The 21,006-nt window shown below is 42.8% G+C and overlaps 1 protein-coding gene across 1 annotated transcript; it reads left to right on the forward strand.

Moving 5' to 3' along the window:
• The first annotated feature begins 1,162 nt into the window (after positions 1 to 1,162).
• On the forward strand, positions 1,163 to 19,868 carry LOC106561059 (protein NLRC3). Its single transcript, XM_014124665.3, has 11 exons — positions 1,163 to 1,446; positions 3,742 to 3,902; positions 4,387 to 4,509; positions 7,375 to 7,497; positions 11,232 to 13,040; positions 13,287 to 13,460; positions 14,376 to 14,549; positions 14,703 to 14,873; positions 14,999 to 15,172; positions 15,398 to 15,571; positions 17,790 to 19,868. Exons 2-11 carry the CDS (start codon positions 3,805 to 3,807, stop codon positions 17,815 to 17,817), a joined length of 3,048 nt encoding a protein of 1,015 aa, XP_013980140.2. The 5' UTR covers positions 1,163 to 1,446; positions 3,742 to 3,804; the 3' UTR covers positions 17,818 to 19,868.
• Positions 19,869 to 21,006: the final 1,138 nt, after the last annotated feature.

Genomic DNA, 21,006 nt, shown 5'->3' on the forward strand with positions numbered 1-21,006 from the left:
GTGCTTTGCTGCAGGAGGGACTGGTGCACTTTACAAAATTGATGGCATCATGAGGAGGGAAAATGATGTGGATATATTGAAGCAACATCTCAAGACGTCAGTCAGGAAGTTAAAGCTTGGTCGCAAATGGGTCTTCCAAACGGACAATGACCCCAAACATACTTCCAAAGTTGTGGCAAAATGGCTTAAGGACAACAAAGTCAAGGTATTGGAGTGGCCATCACAAAGCCCTGACCTCAACCCTATAGAAAATGTGTGGACAGAACTGAAAAAGCGTGTGCAAGCAAGGAGGCCTAAAAACCTGACTCAGTTACACCAGCTCTGTCAGGAGGAATGGGCCAAAATTCCCCCAACTTATTGTGGGAAGCTTGTGGAAGGCTCCCCGAAATGTTTGACCCAAGTTAAACAATTTAAAGGCAATGCTACCAAATACTAATTGAGTGTATGTAAACTTCTGACCCACGGGGAATGTGATGAAAGAAATAAAATCAGAAATAAATAATTCTCTCTACTATTATTCTGACATTTCACATTCTGAAAATAAAGTGGTGATCCTAACTGACCTAAGACCGGGAATTTTTACTAGGATTAAATGTCAGGAATTGTGAAAAACTGAGTTTAAATGTATTTGGCTAAGGTGTAAGTAAACTTCCGACTTCAACTGTATATATATATATATATATATACTGTATATACAGTTGAAGTCGGAAGTTTACATGGAACGCTCTACTTTTCACCTTTATTCTCTCTTCTCTGCTGTCCTCTCTTCTGTTTCCTCACATACCTCTCCACTCTTTTTCTCACCATCACCTCCCAATATCAGTCAATCATCGATCTGAACTCTGATCACCTTTAACTAAAGGTTGACTGAGCGAAATGAAGTTGCCACAAGCAACACTGCAGATATTGCGACGAGCGATACATATTCGATTCACGCAAGGGCACATATTCGATTCACGCTGATACAACGTGGGAGCCACGGGACTAAAACAGCGGAGACGTTTACCCTGTAAAAGTTTTTCTCCATATATAAAGTGGAACAGATTTTCTGTGCGCTCTACTTTGCTGGTGTTTTACAGAGCTGCGCTGTAGCAATACTGCTCTCTAGTGTACGTTCAAGAACATGGTTCAAACTTCGTTTGGAAACAACAAAAACAAACTCTTAACTTAGAACCAAAATGAGCTACAGGAAGTATTGTAGCCGCCACTGTAGAGTCCATAGTCTTATTGACACCGTGTAGTGTTTTCAGAGTTTATCCAATGTTTGTAGAGTTTGTGAAAGAAGTCAACTTGGCCACAGCTGTGTTATGGTGTGTCTTTGTGTTGATAGCTCACCCATGTCAGGACATGAAGTGAAAGCAAAAGCATAACTTTCTCTCCGTCCATTTTGAGACGACAGAGAGGTAATGGAAAACATTGAAAGCTAGCCATAGAGAAGACAACACAGTAAGTACAATGGTTAAATTGACAGATACAATCAACCTTTCTTTAACTGATCACTGTTCGAGGGAGTAGGCTTGCGGGAGTAAAGGCAGTATGGTGTCACGATTATTAGAAGTGATTTTTCTGGATCCCTTTTTTTTTACATAGTCATGATGTGGTTGTGTGAACATTTCTGTTTATTATAATCTCCTTAAAGGTTAATTTAAAAGTCCTGAACAGTCAAAATCATGGATGATATTACAATGAAACCAGATTAAAAAATGGATGACCACAGTATGGAAAATTGCTTAATGCTTATTGGGAATCGATGTGACATCACATTTAGCCACTCATTTTAAGAGTATTAATACACTAATGGTAATCTCAGAAACCCGTAACTAAAATCTTGCATAATTGCGTCAGATGCTCGATTAAAGTGATAGTTCACCCATATTACAAAATGACATTCCAAGCTTAATTGCACCTGTAACCGATGTGAAATGGCTAGTTAGTTAGCTGTGGTGCGCACTAATAGCGTTTCAATCGGGTGACGTCACTCGCTCAGAGACCTGAAGTAGTTGGTGGCTTTTGTGGCGCGATGGCTAACGATGCTTCGTGGGTGACTGATGTTGATGTGTGCAGAGAGTTCCTGGTTCAAGTCCAGGTTGTGACGAGGAGAGGGACGGAAGCTAAACTGTTACACACCCACCACATACCTTCATCCTACAGATAACCATTAACTTCTGGTGTAGACCCATCGGCTATGGCATAACTGATGTTTAATAATTTCCAAAGTTTAGAAATCCGAACCACTCATGTCCCTTTGATATTTTAGGTAGAAATTGTGCACCAATATTGAATTGTAAAAGCCTGTTATATGAAATTAATTGCCCTTTAATATAGACCAGATGGAGAATTCAATAAATCAGGTTTTATTTTATATGAATAAAGACTTGCTAAAGTTCCACAATTCAGTATTTTGACATGTCCCTCCGTCACTTCTAGGAAGATTTTATGACATTTAATCCCCAAAATTGTTCCAAATTTCACCATCATTGTAAAGCCCTAGTTATTTTGTTGCTTTGACAAAGTCATTTCAAAAGATTTGTATTTATTTAATGTGATTAGTGATTCATTTACATCTGTTCCTAATTTTAAGCTCAACCCTGTTAAGTGAACTGAACTCTCCTTTTAATATGGTGAAACTATTCCTTAAAAAAAAATGTTTTTCCAAAGAAACATCAAACATCTAATAGCCAAATCATAGTGTAAAAGCAGGTGAGCTGGTTTTACTCTTTTTGGCCATTTTCTGGTGTAAAACTGAGTGTGTCGAGCATGCCACGTCAACCCTGTTACCCATAGATAGACAGGCCAGTAGTGTTTTAACAATTTGTAAAAAATAAATTAAATTTAATTTAAAAAAAAAGGTATTTATAATTATGAGGCATTCAATTGCCACTCCCTGTTTGTTGCACACAACAAGATCCATTCTTTCTGTCACAAGGTGATTTATGGCTGATCTAAGATTAAATCGTCAAACCTGTTACGGTCAACCCTGTTACTTTACTTGGCATTTAAAAGGCACTTACTATAATATTTAAAAAAAATGTAACCTCGAGAAAGAAAAACGTTTTATTAAGTTGAACATGTGCTCTTTATGACAAAACGTTAAAATTACGTGAAATCAAAAGTTTTCTTTGACCAAGTTACACTTCTCAAAAGGCACCGAATTGGTGGAACGACCCAGCTAGCTTGATAAAACAGTGCTGATAATTTCATTTTGGCTAGCTAGCTAAATTGTACAGCCAGCATTTTGTCTATGTTGATGCTTTTACAATAACCAAACAGTTTGATAAAATAGTTTTTTTGTTGAAGTTTGTGAAACTATATGATGTACTGTATGACAGGGTTGGATGTTGCGTACAATTTTAATCTTGTTTGAGTTGCTTTGTGTAACAACACATTTTCTTGAGATGATCAAGACATTGCGTCCAAGTTGCTTGACATAAATGTTTCAAATAACTGTCAATCTTTTAGCTCCCTGCCAACTCAGACTGGTCCTTCAGCCCAACTGAAAGTTAGAGATGAAAGAAAGGGACATTTTCTCAAATTCCGAGCAATTTAATCTGGAAAAAATATTATGGGTGATGTTTTGGTCACTCAAAGTGCTATTTTACTTGGGAAATAGGAAAACTGTGCAGGACCTTTAACATTGTTCATTTGTGTCTGTATGTATCATGGTAGTTATTTGACACAGCCTGTGTTTGCCACTAACTGTGTGGTGTGTGTATAATGTATGATGTCTGTGTTCGTTCACAGGTCAGCTGATATGGTCAGAAGTTAGTCCCGGACTGACTTGGTCTGTCCCATAGGAAAGGGGGCATGGCTAGCAAAACAAGTCTCTCTGGGGAGGGAGAGGAGGCCTCCACCTCCAAAATGAGTGTCCTTACAGACCACCCCACACCTTTTGAAGCTAAGAGGTTAGAGAATAATGTGTGTGCATGTACTTTTTGGCATATTCACATGACACATACACTGTATGTAGACACTACAGAGATTGATAAGAGGGCGCACTTGCCAAAAATCCTGTTTTAGCATGGGCAGCGTTATTGAAGGCTTACACCATTTTAAAGTAGTCAACATGGTGGGATTTCCTATGGGTAAATCACAGAATTCCATCCAGGTCAGCAGGAGGGATCAGCCAATGAATTCTACTCCTAAGCAAACTGCAGGTGGCAGTAAATCACCAGCCTTGGTTTTATCTGTGTTCAGACTATACACACAATCCAGCACAGTAGGTAACATATGTATCCTCAATGGTGCTCCCCATGCTGTCACAGAATCGATAAATGGCAAAGATAGGAGGTGGGCTCTCTTTCAATCTCTATAGTAGATACTCACACACGTTTCAGACAGCCCTACATCATCTGCATTGGTGTCATTGAGATGTACTGTGTCTTACAGGTTGAAGCAGCAGCGAGAAGAGATAAGATCAGTCTCACCTGTGCCCAGCTGTGTGTCCATGAAGAGTGATCGGTCTATGACGCAACCAATTAAGTTCTGTGATGAACCATTTCCAGATCAAAGGTGAGATGCTAGCTTTATGGTTTCCCTCAATTATTCAGATTAAGCACAAATGATAACATACACAAAACCCATATATGAGAAGATCTATGTGTACACTTCCAGGTAACCCTTGTTTAGTTTATTTCTTCATGATAACTTCCTGTAATTCTACACATTTTGCAATGGGACAGAGAGACACATGTGCAGTTTTATAGCTAAGCTCATGCTATTTCTGCAAAACGTTAGCTAATTAAAGCTAAAATAAAGGTGTGTTGACTGTGATAAAGGCATTGGATTATGAACTGTCTTATTTGATACATGAACACGTGTAGTAGTCAGTGGCATGGTGCGTATAGCCATAGAAGCACAGTGACCGTATGCCTCAATGCGGTCATATTTGTGGCTTATTGGGGATGTGGCTTTCATTTAATTTTGGCCACCCATCCCATCAGAATGAATGTCATTCCAGCGCACTGCTTGCTATGAATTCTAACTGATAGTGTTTGCATGTGTTGGGTAAAAAGACAAACACACACACACACACACACACACACACACACACACACACACACACACACACACACACACACACACACACACATATATATAGTACCAGTCAAAAGTTTGGATACACCTACTCATTCAAGGGTTTTTCTGTATTTTACTATTTTCTACATTGCAGAATAATAGTGAAGACATCAGATCTATGAAATAACACATATTACTACACAATCATGTAGTAACCAAAAAAGTGTTAAACAAATGAAAATATATACTACTCAAAAAAATAAAGGGAACACTAAAATAACACATCCTAGATCTGAATGAATGAAATAATCTTATTAAATACTTTTTTCTTTACATAGTTGAATGTGCTGACAACAAAATCACACAAAAATAATCAATGGAAATCCAATTTATCAACCCATGGAGGTCTGGATCTGGAGTCACACTCAAAATTAAAGTGGAAAACCACACTACAGGCTGATCCAACTTTGATGCAATGTCCTTAAAACAAGTCAAAATGAGGCTCAGTAGTGTGTGTGGCCTCCACGTTCCTGTATGACCTCCCTACAACGCTTGGGCATGCTCCTGATGAGGTGGCGGATGGTCTCCTGAGGGATCTCCTCCCAGACCTGGACTAAAGCATCTGCCAACTCCTGGACAGTCCGTGGTGCAATGTGGCGTTGGTGGATGGAACGAGACATGATGTCCCAGATGTGCTCAATTGGATTTAGGTCTGGGGAACGGGCGGGCCAGTCCATAGCATCAATGCCTTCCTCTTGCAGGAACTGCTGACACACTCCAGCCACATGAGGTCTAGCATTGTTTGCATTAGGAGGAACCCAGGGCCAACCACACCAGCATATGGTCTCACAAGGGGTCAGAGGATCTCATCTCGGTACCTAATGGCAGTCAGGCTACCTCTGGCGAGCACATGGAGAGCTGTGCGGCCCCTCAAAGAAATGCCACCCCACACCATGACTGACCCACCATCAAACCGGTCATGTTGGAGGATGTTGCAGGCAGCAGAATGTTCTCCACGGCGTGACAGACGTGACAGAGTCTGGAGACATGTGTTCAGTGTGAACCTGCTTCATCTGTGAAGAGCACAGGGCGCCAGTGGCGAATTTGCCAATCTTGGTGTTCTCTGGCAAATGCCAAACGTCCTGCACGGTGTTGGACTGTAAGCACAACCCCCACCTGTGGACGTCGGGCCCTCATACCACCCTCATGGAGTCTGTTTCTGACCGTTTGAGCAGACACATGCACATTTGTGGCCTGCTGGAGGTAATTTTGCAGGGCTCTGGCAGTGCTCCTCCTGCTCCTCCTTGCACAAAGGTGGAGGTAGCGGTCCTGCTGCTGGGTTGTTGCCCTCCTACGGCCTCCTCCACGTCTCCTGATGTACTGGCCTGTCTCCTGGTAGCGCCTCCATGCTCTGGACACTACGCTGACAGACACAGCAAACCTTCTTGTCACAGCTCGCATTGATGTGCCATCCTGGATGAGCTGCACTACCTGAGCCACTTGTGTGGGTTGTAGACTCCGTCTCATGCTACCACTAGAATGAAAGCACCACCAGCATTCAAAAGTGACCAAAACATCAGCCAGGAAGCATAAGAACTGAGAAGTGGTCAGTGGTCACCACCTGCCGAACCACTCCTTTATTGGGGGTGTCTTGCTAATTGCCTATAATTTCCACCTGTTGTCTATTCCATTTGCACAACAGCATGTGAAATTTATTGTCAATCAGTGTTGCTTCCTAAGTGGACAGTTTGATTTCACAGAAGTGTGATTGACTTGGAGTTACATTGTGTTGTTTAAGTGTTCCCTTTATTTTTTTTAGCAGTGTATTTTATATTTGAGATTCTTCAAAGTAGCCACCCTTTGCCTTGATGACAGCTTCGCACACTCTTGGCATTCTCTCAACCAGCTTCATGAGGTAGTCACCTGGAATGCATTTCAATTAACAGGTGTGCCTTAAGTTAATTTGTGGAATTTCTTTCCTTCTTAATGCGTTTGAGCCAATCAATTGTGTTTTGACAAGGTAGGGGTGGTATACAGAAGATAGTCCTATTTGCTAAAGGACCAAGTCCATATTATAGCATGAACAGCCCAAATAAGCAAAGAGAAACGACAGTCCATCATTACTTTAAGACATGAAGGTCAGTCAATATGGAACATTTCAAGAACTTTGAACGTTTCTTCAAGCACAGTCACAAAAACCATCAAGCGCAATGGTGCTCCCCATGCTGTCACAGAATCGATAAATGGCAAAGATAGGAGGTGGGCTCTCTTTCAATCTCTATAGTAGATACTCACACACGTTTCAGACAGCCCTACATCATCTGCATTGGTGTCATTGAGATGTACTGTGTCTTACAGGTTGAAGCAGCAGCGAGAAGAGATAAGATCAGTCTCACCTGTGCCCAGCTGTGTGTCCATGAAGAGTGATCGGTCTATGACGCAACCAATGAAGTTCTGTGATGAACCGTTTCCAGATCAAAGGTGAGATGCTAGCTTTATGGTTTCCCTCAATTATTCAGATTAAGCACAAATGATAACATACACAAAACCCATATCTGAGAAGATCTATGTGTACACTTCCAGGTAACCCTTGTTTAGTTTATTTCTTCATGATAACTTCCTGTAATTCTACACATTTTGCAATGGGACAGAGTGCAGTTTTATAGCTAAACATGTGCAGTTTTATAGCTAAGCTCATGCTATTTCACACATTTTGCCATGAGGCTGCAAAACGTTAGCTAATTAAAGCTAAAATAAAGGTGTGTTGACTGTGATAAAGGCATTGGATTATGAACTGTCTTATTTGATACATGAACACGTGTAGTAGTCAGTGGCATGGTGCGTATAGCCATAGAAGCACAGTGACAGTATGCCTCAATGCGGTCATATTTGTGGCTTATTGGGGATGTGGCTTTCATTTAATTTTGGCCACCCATCCCATCAGAATGAATGTCATTCCAGCGCACTGCTTGCTATGAATTCTAACTGATAGTGTTTGCATGTGTTGGGTAAAAAGACAAACACACACACACACACACACACACACACACACACACACACACACACACACACACACACACACACACACACACACACACACACACACACACACACACACACACACTACCAGTCAAAAGTTTGGATACACCAATGATGTAGTAACCAAAAAAGTGTTAGACAAATCAAAATAGATTTTATATTTGAGATTCTTCAAAGTAGCCACCCTTTGCCTTGATGACAGCTTGGCACACTCTTGGCATTCTCTCAACCAGCTTCATGAGTTAGTCACCTCGAATGCATTTCAATTACCAGGTGTGCCTTAAGTTAATTTGTGGAATTTCTTTCCTTCTTAATGCGTTTGAGCCAATCAATTGTGTTGTGACAAGGTAGGGGTGGTATACAGAAGATAGCCCTATTTGGTAAAGGACCAAGTCCATATTATAGCAAGAACAGCCCAAATAAGCAAAGAGAAACGACAGTCCATCATTACTTTAAGACATGGTCAGTCAATACGTTTCTTCAAGTGCAGTCACAAAAAGCATCAAGCACCATGATGAAACTGGCTCTCATGAGGACCGCCACAGGAAAGGCAGACCCAGAGTTACCTCTGCTGCAGAGGATAAGTTCATTAGAGTTTACTGCACCTCAGATTGCAGCCCAAATAAATGCTTCACAGAGTTCAAGTAACAGACACATCTCAACATCAACTGTTTAGAGGAGAATCAGGCCTTCATGGTCAAATTCCTGCAAAGAAACCACTACTAAAGGACACCAATAAGAAGAAGATACTTGCTTGGGCCAAGAAACACGAGCAATGAACATTAGACCGGTGGAAATCTGTCCTTTGGTCTGATGAGTCCAAATTTGATATTTTTGGTTCCAACCACTGTGTCTTTGTGAGACGCAGAGTAGGTGAACGAAGGATCTCTGCATGTGTGGTTCCCACCGTGAAGCATGGAGGAGGAGGTGAGATGGTGTGGGGGTGCTTTGCTGGTGACACCGTCTGTGATTTATTTAGAATTCAAGGCACACTTAACCAGCATGGCTACCACAGCATTCTGCACCGATACGCCATACCATCTGGTTTGCGCTTAGTGGGATAATATTTTTTTGGCAAAAGAACAATGACCCAATACACCTCCAGGCTGTGTAAGGTTATTTGACCAAGAAGGAGAGTGATGGAGGGCTTCATCAGATGACCTGGCCTCCACAATCACCCGACCTCAACCCAATTGACATGGTTTGGAATGAGTTGGACTGCAGAGTCAAGGAAAAGCAGCCAGCAAGTGCTCAGCATATTTTTTTATTTAACTAGGCAAGTCAGTTAAGAACAAATTCTTATTTACAATAACGGCCTACCCTGGCCAAACCCTCCCCTAACCCGGACGACGCTGGGCCAATTGTGTGCTGCCCTATGGGACTCCCGATCACGGCCGATTGTGATACAGCCCGGGATCGAACCAGGGTCTGTAGTGACGCCTCTAGCACTGAGATGCAGTGCCTTAGACCGCTGCACCACTCGGGAACTCCTTCAAGACTGTTGGAAAATAATTCCAGGTGAAGCTGGTTGAGAGAATGCCAAGAGTGTGTAAAGCTGTCATCAAGGCAAAGGGTGGCTACTCTGAAGAATATCAAATATATTTTGATTTGTTTAACACTTTTGGTTACTGTAACGTCTGCTTCCAACTCACACTCCCAAACACCTGAATTCTAATCACCTGCTCACACAACTGTATGTCATTATCACACACTATTTAGTTCAGGTCTTTGCACCCCATCACTGTGAGGTATTGTTTGTTTTGTGACACACGTCTTTCTGGTTTCCCAGTGATTTACTCCTCCCGTGTATGATAGTTTTGGCTTGCCTCACTAACGATGCCTTTTTGCCTATTCCCTGCCTGTACTTTCCGATTTCCTGTTATCTACCTAATGCCTGATCTCCTGGACTACGTTACTAGCCTTTTCCCTGCCTGTACTGTTGCCCTTTTGGACCCCCTGTGTATGAACTTCTGCCTGCCCCTGGACCCAGCTACCTGCCTCCTCCTGTGTATGACCTTCTGCCTGCCCCTGGACCCAGTTACCTGCCTCCTCCTGTGTATGACCTTCTGCCTGCCCCTGGACCCAGCTACCTGCCTCCTCCTGTGTATGACCTTCTGCCTGGCCCTGGACCCAGTTACCTGCCTCCTCCTGTGTATGACCTTCTGCCTGCCCCTGGACCCAGCTACCTGCCTCCTCCTGTGTATGACCTTCTGCCTGGCCCTGGACCCAGTTACCTGCCTCCTCCTGTGTATGACCTTCTGCCTGCCCCTGGACCCAGCTACCTGCCTCCTCCTGTGTATGACCTTCTGCCTGGCCCTGGACCCAGTTACCTGCCTCCTCCTGTGTATGACCTTCTGCCTGGCCCTGGACCCAGCTACCTTCCTCCTCCTGTGGTCCTTTACAAATAAACACCTGCTGCGCCCTGCACTTGAAACCAGCTCTCTGTCTCCCATCGTGTTCATTACAGTTACTACATGAGTCCATATGTTATTTCATAGTTTTGCTGTCTTCACTATTATTCTACAATGTAGAAAATAGTAAAAATAAATAAAAACCCTTGAATGAGTAGGTGTGTCAACTTTTGACTTGTATTGTATGTAAATTAGTTGTCTGTATTTCATTTTCAATACAATTGTGCATGAGTGTAGAAATCATGAGGCAAATCAGCCTTAAAAAAAACCTATTTTTTAATGCTTTTGCATGAATATTTTTTATTAAACTACATCTAAAGTGGTGGGGCGCTGCCACACCTGATAGAAAAGTCCTGGGGCAAATGGTATTTGGTATTTTATTAGGATCCCCATTAGCTGTTGCAAAAGCAGCATTTTAATGCATACACATTTTAATGCATACACACAAACTATCTAGGTCAAATAGGGGAGAGGTGTTGTGCCGCGAGGTGTTGCTTTATCTGTTTTTTGAAACCAGGTTTGCTGTCTCTTTGAGCAATATGAGATGGAAGGAAGTTCCATGCAATAAGGGCTCTATATAACACTGTACGCTTTCCTGAATTTGTTCTGGATTTGCCAGTTTGCGACATGTTTGCTGGCGGCCCTGCCACCACTACATTTTGAGTCAGGCATCTTAGGCATACAGACAGGTGTATATTTTTTCAGATGAACCAATTGCTGTTTATTCCAGCTGAAAACAGTGTTTTCTATTTTTTCCTTTGACAGGCTTCAACAGGAGAGATCAGAGTCTCCTGTCCTCAGTTGTGGGTCTATGGCAGAAATCGATGATAGGTTAAAATCCAAGCTGAAGAGAAAGTTTCAGTGTGTGTTTGAGGGGACAGCACAGCAAGGAAACCCTACACTTCTCAATGAGATCTATACAGAGCTTTACATCACAGAAGGTGGAAGCGGAGAGGTCAACAATGAACATGAGGTGAGACAGATTGATACACTATCCAGGCGACTAGCAACACAAGAGACACCTATCAAATGCAATGACATCTTTAAACTCTTACCGGGACAAGACAAACATGTCAGAACTGTTCTGACGAAAGGAGTTGCGGGGATCGGAAAAACTGTCTCTGTGCAGAAGTTCATTCTAGACTGGGCCGAGGGAAAAGCTAATCAGGAAATCCAGTTAATATTCCCTCTTCCTTTCAGGGAGCTGAATTTGATGGAGGGGAAAAAACACAGTTTGGTAGAACTCCTTCATTGTTTTTTCAAGGATACAAAAGAATCCGAAATATTAATTAACGATGACTTCAAAGTTCTCTTTATCTTTGACGGTCTGGATGAATGTCGACTTCCTTTAGACTTCCAGAACAATAACAGTTTGAGGGATGTCACAGAGTCAACCTCAGTGGATGTGCTGCTGACAAACCTCATCGAGGGGAATCTGCTTCCTAATGCTCTCCTCTGGATAACGTCCCGACCTGCAGCAGCCAATCGTATTTCTCCCGACTGTGTTGACCAGGTGACAGAAGTACGAGGGTTCAATGACCCACAGAAGGAGGAATACTTCAGGAAGAGAATCCATTCTCCGAACCTGGCTAGCAGAATCATCACGCACATGAAATCATCAAGGAGCCTCTACATCATGTGCCACATACCAGTCTTCTGTTGGATTGCAGCAACTGTTCTAGAGAGGCTGGTGGGTGGTGCAGAGAGTGGAGAGATCCCCAAGACGCTGACACAAATGAACCTTCACTTTCTGATCTTTCAGACGAGGTTAAGAAACAAGAAATATCCTGGGAGAAGTGGGACAGATCCTGAGTGGAACACGGATAAAAAGATGATTCTGAAACTGGGCAAACTGGCCTTTGAACAGCTGGAAAAGGGCAATCTAATCTTCTATGAGGAAGACCTGAGAGAGTGTGGCATTGATGTCAAAGAAGCATCAGTGTACTCAGGAGTGTGCACACAAGTCTTCAGGGAGGAGTGTGGGCTGAACAAGGGGAAGGTATACTGCTTTGTGCATCTTAGCATTCAGGAGTTTCTCGCTGCTTTATACGTGTTTCTCTCGTTTGTGAACAACAACAGAAATCTAATGTTGAAACAGCAATCCAGGTCCACACCTACAATCGACCTCTACAAGAGTGCCGTGGATCAAGCCATTCAGAGTGCCAATGGACACCTGGACCTGTTTCTCCGCTTCCTTCTCGGCCTTTCACTGAAGTCCAATCAGACTCTCTTAAGAGGCCTACTGGTACAGACAGGAAGCAGCTCATGCACCAATGAGGAAACGGTTGAGTACATCAAGGAGAAGATCAGGGAGAATCCCTCATTGGAGAGATGCATTAACTTGTTCCACTGTCTAAACGAGCTGAATGACCATTCTTTAGTGGAGGAGATCCAAAGCTACCTGAGCTCAGGAAGTCTCTCTGAAGATCTCTCTCCTGCACAGTTGTCAGCTTTGGTTGTTGTGGTGTTGACTTCAGAAGAGGAGCTGGATGTGTTTGAGCTGAGAAAATACTCCAGATCAGATGAGGGTCTTCTGAGGATGCTACCGGTGGTCAAAGCCTCCAGAACAGCTGTGTGAGTACTGCCATACAGTACCGCTCATCATACATAGATCAGTAATAACCAAATAAAGATGCACTCACAGATCAGTTAGGAAAATAAGACCATTTCCATAGAGCAGCTTGAGAAAGCCTTGTTAGCGATATTGCATGTAGTCATACTTTCATACATAATATACTTTTATACATTTAGTTTCTAGCTGCTCTAGAAACAATACTAATTTGAAGCTATACTAATTTGAGTATTACCATTTTTCCTCAGGCTAACTTACTGCTACCTCACTGAGAGATGCTGCAAAGCCCTAGCCTCAACTCTCAGCTCGACCTCATCGGGTCTGAGAGAGTTGGACCTGAGTAAAAATGACCTGAAGGATTCCGGAGTGGCACTGCTCTCCATTGGACTGGGGAGTCCACAATGTAAACTTGAGTCACTGAGGTAAAGTCATTTTTGTCATTCACTGCTTCGTCTTATTTGGGACATTGTATTCTTACACACTTTAACCGCAATTTCCACTCTCAGTTCCTTGCGCTGGAACAGTGTATTTAAGGGGGGGGGGGGGGGTCTGAACTGATTGAGCCTCCGTTTCAATCCTACTTCTTAGGAAATGCGACAGAACGAGATTTGGGTCTTGGAGGCGTGCTTCGATGTGGGTGTCTCCTGTGTGTGTGTTTGCACATGGGAAGCGTTTGTACATCACTTGGCCAAAACAGTACACAGTTACAGTCACTCACCCTTCTAGATAAACTGAAACAGTGTAACCAGGTCTTGTGTCTGGAAGTAGCCTATACTAGCTAGCAAGCTAGCCAACATCTTTGGCCAATTAGCATCAGCCAGCTGGTGTGTGACTGTGGCAAAGTTGGTTTTACTTTGGATAGCCAATCTGTGGGGCTAGTTAGGGACCGTCGATACATTTCACAATGTAAATGGGACAATATTTTCATGTTACACGCCTTTAAGTTCTCTTTAAATACTTTCAATATTTGCATATGAATTTCTACAATTTAATGTTGGTTTGAGGTTTTTAAGTCGTTGATATTTGGAGCTATTGAAGTTTGTAAATATTGGTGATTATTTGGGTGCTGCCAGCATGTGGGCAGGATTGAGATAAACCCAACCCAAGGAAAACCGTTTTACGTACCCTTCATTTTGTGACATATACTTTTTTCCTAATTATCTCGCAAATCTCTGTTTTGGACTAGACTGGCTTTATGACCAAAACAATTATATTTACACTTTGTAGTCAAGTTTGACACTAGAATAAATGTTTGATATTGAAGCCACATATGCTGTTTTCAACCAAAGAAGTTGTTTCTTTCAATTGTCACTCTTGAACTATATTTCTCTGTGCAGGCTCTCAGGTTGTAGAGTCACTGGGAAAAGCTGTGCTTCTCTGGCTTCAGCTCTGAAGTCAAACCCCTCCCACCTGAGAGAGTTGGATCTGAGTGGGAGTAATCCAGGAGACTCAGGCGTGAGCCTGCTCTCTGCTGCACTAGAGGATCCACTCTGTAAACTGGAGACACTGAGGTGAGTGTTGGGCCTATTACAGCTCAATGATACTCAACGCACAATGGTAGATCTTTTGACAATAAGGAACCTCTTGAGATATGATAGAATGTCCTTCCTCAGAAAGTGACACACATAACAGACACAAAGAAGCTATCCTCCTCCTCCCTGCAGGCTATCACGTTGTAGTGTCACAGAGGAAGGCTGTGCTTCTCTGGCTTCAGCTCTGAGGTCAAACCCCGCAAACCTGAGAGAGCTGGACCTGAGCTGCAATTACCCAGGTGACTCAGGAGTGAAACTGCTCTCTGCTCTACTGGAGGAGCCACACAAACTGAAGACTCTAAGGTGAGTGTTGGGGCCATAATAACACAACTGTGAATTACTATAGAAAATCATAGGTGATCGTGTGTGCCCTGCCTTCATTGTGTAGCGTAATGTTGAAATGTATTACTCTTCCTCCCCCCCCCAAGGCTGAATACCTGTAAACTTACTGAGAACTGCTGTCAAGCTCTGGCTTCAGCTCTCGGTTCAAACTCCTCGAGTCTGAGGGAGCTTGACCTGAGTAAAAATAACCTGCAGGATTCAGGAATGACGCTGCTCTGTGCTGGACTGGGGAATCCACACTGTAAACTGGGGATGCTAACGTAAGGTCTCCTGTCAGAGTTATAGTACATATGCCTTGGTTCTTAATACAGCAGCTATTCACAATAGACCACAAACGTCCCTATTTTGTATCTTATGATGGACACCTCAAGTACAAACCTATGTGATAATAAAACATGTTTTGATGTAAACTTGCAAAGAAAAAAATATATGCTATATTCTCTGTGTGGCCTGAACTGAAGAATGAAAGGATCATTTTATTTTAGGCTGTCGGAGTGTGGATTCACAGACAAAGGCTGTGCGTCTCTGGCTTCAGCTCTGAGGTCAAATCCTTTACACCTGAGAGAACTGAATATGAGCTGGAACTACCCAGGTGACTCAGGAGTGAAGCTGATCTCCGCTTTACTGGAGGATCCATGCTGCAAACTGAAGACACTGAGGTGAGTGCTTTGAGTTCTCACCTGGCCACTGTGAAGAGGGTCTGTCTGGGTGACATCATACCTTTGTTGGCATTACAGTTTAAGTTGGAAGTTTACATACATCTTAGCCAAATACATTTAAACTCCGTTGTTCATAATTCCTGACATTTAATCCAAGTATGTTTTAGGTCAGTTAGGATCACCACTTTATTTTAAGAACGTGAAATGTCAGAATAATAGTTTAGAGAATGATTTCTTTCAGTTTTTATTTCTTTCATCACATTCCCAGTGGGTCAGAAGTTTACACACTCAATTAGTATTTGGTAGCATTGCCTTTAAATTGTTTAACTTGGGTCAAACATTTTGAGTAGCCTTCCACAAGCTTCCCACAATAAATTGGTTGAATTTTGGCCCATTCCTCCTGACAGAGCTGGTGTAACTGAGTCAGGTTTGTAGGCCTCCTTGCTCGCACACGCTTTTTCAGTTCTGCCCACAAATTTTCTATAGGATTGAGGTCAGGGCTTTGTCATGGCCACTCCAATACCTTGACTTTGTTGTCCTTAAGCCATTTTGCCACAACTGTGGAAGTATGCTTGTGGTCATTGTCCATTTGGAAGACCCATTTGCGACCAAGCTTTAACTTCCTGACTGATGTCTTGAGATGTTGCTTCAATATATCCACATCATTTTCCTCCCTCATGATGCCATCTATTTTGTGAAGTGCACCAGTCCCTCCTGCAGCAAAGCACCCCCACAACATGATGCTGCCACCCCCGGTTGGGATGGTGTTCTTCGGCTTGCAAGCATAACGATGGTCATTATGGCCAAACAGTTCTATTTTTGTTTCATCAGACCAGAGGACATTTCTCCAAAAAGTACGATCTTTGTCCCCATGTGCAAACCGTAGTCTGGCTTTTTTATGGCGGTTTTGGAGCAGTGGCTTCTTCCTTGATGAGCACCCTTTCAGGTTATGTCGATATAGGACTCGTTTTACAGTGGCTATAGATACTCTTCTACCTGTTTCCTCCCGCATCTTCACAAAGTCCTTTGCTGTTGTTCTGGGATTGATTTGCACTTTTCGCACCAGAGTACGTTCATCTCCAGGAGACAGAACGCGTCTCCTTCCTGAGCTGTATGACAGCTGCGTGGTCCCATGGTGTTTATACTTGCATACTATTTTTTATTTTTATACATTTTTTACCCCTTTTTTCTCCCCAATTTCGTGGTATCCAAGTGGTAGTAGTTACAGTCTTGTCTCATCGCTGCAACTCCCGCACGGACTCGGGAGAGGCAAAGGTCGCGAGCCATGCGTCCTCCGAAACACAACCCAACCAAGCCGCACTGCTTCTTGACACAATGCACATCCAACCCGGAAGCCAGCCTCACCAATGTGTCGGAGGAAACACCGTACACCTGGCGACCTGGTCAGTGTGCACTGCGCCCGGCCCGACATGACACAGGAGTCGCTAGTGCGCGATGAGACAAGGATATCCCTGCCGGCCAAACTCTCCCTAACCCGGATGACGCTGGGCCAATTGTGCCCCGCCCCATGGGCCTCCCGGACGCGGCCAGCTGCGACAGAGCCTGGGCTCGAACCCAGAGTCTCTAGGAGCACAGCTAGCACTGCAATGCAGTACCTTAGACCACTGCACCACCCGGGAGGCTATACTTGCATACTATTGTTTGTACAGATGAACGTGGTACCTTCAGGCATTTGGAAATTGCTCCCAAGGATGAACCAGACTTGTGGATGTCTACAATCTTTTTTTCTGAGATCTTGGCTGATTTCTTTAGATTTTTCCATGATGTCAAGCAAAGATGCACTGAGTTTGAAGGTAGGCCACAGGTACACCTCCAATTGACTCAAATTATGTCAATTAGCCTATCAGAAGCTTCTAAAGCCATGACATCATTTTCTGGAATTTTCCAAGCTATTTAAAGCCACAGTCAACTTAGTGTATGTAAACTTCTGACCCACTGGAATTGTGATACAGTTAATTATAAGTGAAATAATCTGTCTGTAAACAATTGTTGGAAAAATGACTTGTGTCATGCACAAAGTAGATGTCCTAACCGACTTGCCAAAACTATAGTTTGTTAACAAGAAATTTGTGGAGTGGTTGAAAAACGATTTTTAATGACTCCAACCTAAGTGTATGTAAACTTCCGACTTCCGACTGTATATTTCAGTCAGTGGGTCTGTATTGTTTTCCCACTGTTCCTCTGTTTACTCCATTAGATTAAGTCCATGGGCCAGAGACTGGTGACAGAACTGGAGGATGGAAGGACATCCTAGCCCAGCAGAGTGGATGTGTAGTTACTGTTATTGGGAAACTTGCTTTTCAGAGCCGGAAAGCTGCTTTCACTGTCCAAACAGGAGGAAACAAAATAGCCTGTATGGATCTCAGATCTCAGTGGCAGATGTCCTGAATATCACATCCCTATTCTAATAGTGTGTACCAAGTCATAAGTAAGAGGTGGGACCAAGTCATAAGTAAGTCTCAAGTCTTAGCACTCAAGTCCCAAGTCAAGACAGGCAAGTCTGAGTCAAGTCTCAAGTCAAGACTGTCAAGTATCAAGTCAAGTCTCAAGTCCTAAACTTTGAGTTTCGAGTTCTAAGTCATAATGTGCTCTTCACCAAATGTAATACCATTTCATATAAGAGTAATAGTTAGTATATTACATTTACGCAAATCATGAATGCTTTTAAAAATATATTTATTACTTTCCAAATAAACTTTATATTTCCATGGAACTACATGGGTAGCCATGAGAAAGACCCCCCAATAGCGATCGATTATCGAGGATCGCTATGTGGCGCAATCTGGCAATGTGGGCTTGTACACAATCGCCCAACCTTAACACACACATACACACACACTGTGTGTGTGGTTACAGTAGGCTAACGTATGTCAATGATTTTAGGAACAGCAGTAACATCAGGCAGGATTTAGGCTACCAACAGCCTAGCCAGTTGTAGCTCAATTTTGGGTGCAATGATCACGTTCCCGCATTGACTGACTGGAGGCTCATTGATTTAACGTTACGTTAGCCAACATGCTACACTGGCAAAGTTATGAATGATATAGCTGTCGGCTATATTAGCCACGACTTACCGTTCTTTGTGCAGCTTCAAATGTCGAACAAAGTTGGAAGTTGTTGCGCCTCCGTCTGTCATTTTCTTCCCGGATGTTTTGCAAGTTGCAATCCGTTTTTTTGTTGATACAGCGTAGTCTTTATATCCGAAAATAATAATTTTGGATATCATCTTTCCAAGGGCTCCATCTGAATTCACCCGCCGACGTTCTTCTGCACTGCCACACGCAACTTTTTCTCAGCTGGCACAATTTTATTGGCTGCTGTCCGATTCATATTGTAATCCGTTAAATGAAGAGTTGATGCGCTGCACACTTTTTTTAATAGCATCATTTTTAATATTTGGGCTTGGGGAGGGTATCAAGTCAGTTTGAGTCAAAAGGCTCAAGTCCAAGTTAAGTCACGAGTCATTGGTGTTAAAGTCAAAGTCGAGTTGCAAGTCATCATATTTGTGACTCGAGTCTGACTTGAGTCCAAGTCATGTGACTCGAGTCCACACCGCAGGTACTTAGCCTGGGGAAGTACACACTACTCCTAGTACTACTCTGAGACACTTTATGAATACTGGCCCGGATCCTCCTCGGCTTCATCCATCTTCTTAAGTAATGAGGATTCAACAACAACACAATTTAACAAACACTCACCCATTGGTCATATGACCCATTGTATACTGTAAAATACAGAGTGTACAAAAACATTAGGAAATCCTGCTCTTTCCATGACGATTGACCAGGTGATTGACGTCACTTGTTAAATCCACTTCAAAAATCAGTGTAGATGAAGGGGAGGAGACAAGTTAAAGAAGGATTTTTAAGCCTTGAGACATGGATTGTGTGCCATTCAGAGGTCGAATGGGCAAGGCAAAAGATTTAAGTGCCTTTGAACGGGGTATGGTAGTAGGTGCAAGGCACACTAGTTTGAGTGTGTCAAGAACTGCAACGCTGCCGGGTTTTCCACGCTCAACAGTTTCTCGTGTGTGTCAAGAATGGTCCACCCCAACAAAGGAAATCCAGCCAACTTGACACAACTGTGGGAAACATTGGAGTCAACACCTTGTAGAGTCCATATTGAGGGCAAAAGGGGGTGCAACTCAATATTAATAAAGTGTTCCCGAATTTGTTGTACACAATGTATATAATGTGTTAAAAAAATTACTCTAGTGTCATTATGTATTTTTGTATGTTCAAGCTTGTGCAATACAAATTGTATCTGTTTCAATGTACACCTATCCTTTAAGTTTCAATCCCTTTTCTATCCACATTCACTGAGCCCCTCAATCCAGGTTTAAGTGATTACACAAACTCCTCAGCTTCCAAGAGCATGCCTTCCATTGTGTCAACTGTCAATGGAAGCAACCTTTAGCAAGGGCTGTTATACTAGTAGTTAGTGATAAAAAAATATATATTCTAATGCGCATTTAAGTAGTAGAAGGGTTTTGCCTGTTAGTGCAGAAATTATTATTTTGGGTTAAAAAAAATCGCTCCAGGCCGCGTTTGAACGTCTAAAACTAGATAGAAAGTATGTATGGACCTACACGTTTTCAAATAACTGCTCCTTTCTGGCCCGCAAATTGCTTCTGAAGAACAAATCGAAATCCCGATATCGCCATCGAGCCATAATTATTGCGCAACTGAAAATGCTAAACTGATCCGAGGTCAGCGTCTAGGGGCATCTGTGCAGGGCGACTGGCATGACATATAAAGGCCAGCAGAGGGGATCAGAGTAACACAAAGTGGTTGCTTCACTTTCAATAACCAACAAGTGAAGCGCTACATAACAGTAACGTTCTCTAGGTCTTTGCTAACGGCTTACAAAAACAGCCAGAAAATAGTAGAGTGTCAGTTTATTTTAATTAGAGAGATGGTGTTTTCTACAGACACAGTTCTCCATCAAACTATCGGTGTTAGCGATGTGGTAGAAATGGTTTACTTGGGCTGTGGTGCACTATGAAGGAAAAGGTTCCTTCAGGGCTGCTGGGAGATTTCACTGTTATGCAAGTTGCAAGAGCTTCCATAGAGCAAAGGCATGCATTATTCACACCACATTTACATAAAAGACAATAGGGAAGTGTGTGTGTGTGTGTGTGTGTGTGTGTGTGTGTGTGCATGCACGCATGTGTTTGTGTGGCTATTAAATTCTCTGAAATGCTTTTGCCACCCGAGCATCTAAGTAAATACTGCCAAAGGTTTTGTTGATATGAAGTTGTGGAGGTGGGTTAAGGCCCCCCAGACTCTCCTGATATCACTAGCTCCTATACCAAGCTGTCCCATACTGAACCCTACCCTGTACTAACCCTCTGAGTAGAGAGAGAGAGAGAGTGTTGATAGTGGAGAAGATCAAGGATTGGATAATAGAGAATC

Source organism: Salmo salar, chromosome 10 (assembly GCF_965601325.2).
Source record: "Salmo salar chromosome 10, fSalSal1, whole genome shotgun sequence".
NCBI lineage: Eukaryota > Metazoa > Chordata > Actinopteri > Salmoniformes > Salmonidae > Salmo > Salmo salar.

Excerpts from the sequence above, each read along its gene's own strand:
- LOC106561059 (XM_014124665.3), top strand. The coding sequence starts at position 3,805 with ATGGCTAGCAAAACAAGTCTCTCTGGGGAGGGAGAGGAGGCCTCCACC. Across the intron at positions 4,510-7,374 it reads GAACCATTTCCAGATCAAAG|GTTGAAGCAGCAGCGAGAAG; the intron begins GTGAGATGCTAG and ends TGTGTCTTACAG. Across the intron at positions 7,498-11,231 it reads GAACCGTTTCCAGATCAAAG|GCTTCAACAGGAGAGATCAG; the intron begins GTGAGATGCTAG and ends TTCCTTTGACAG.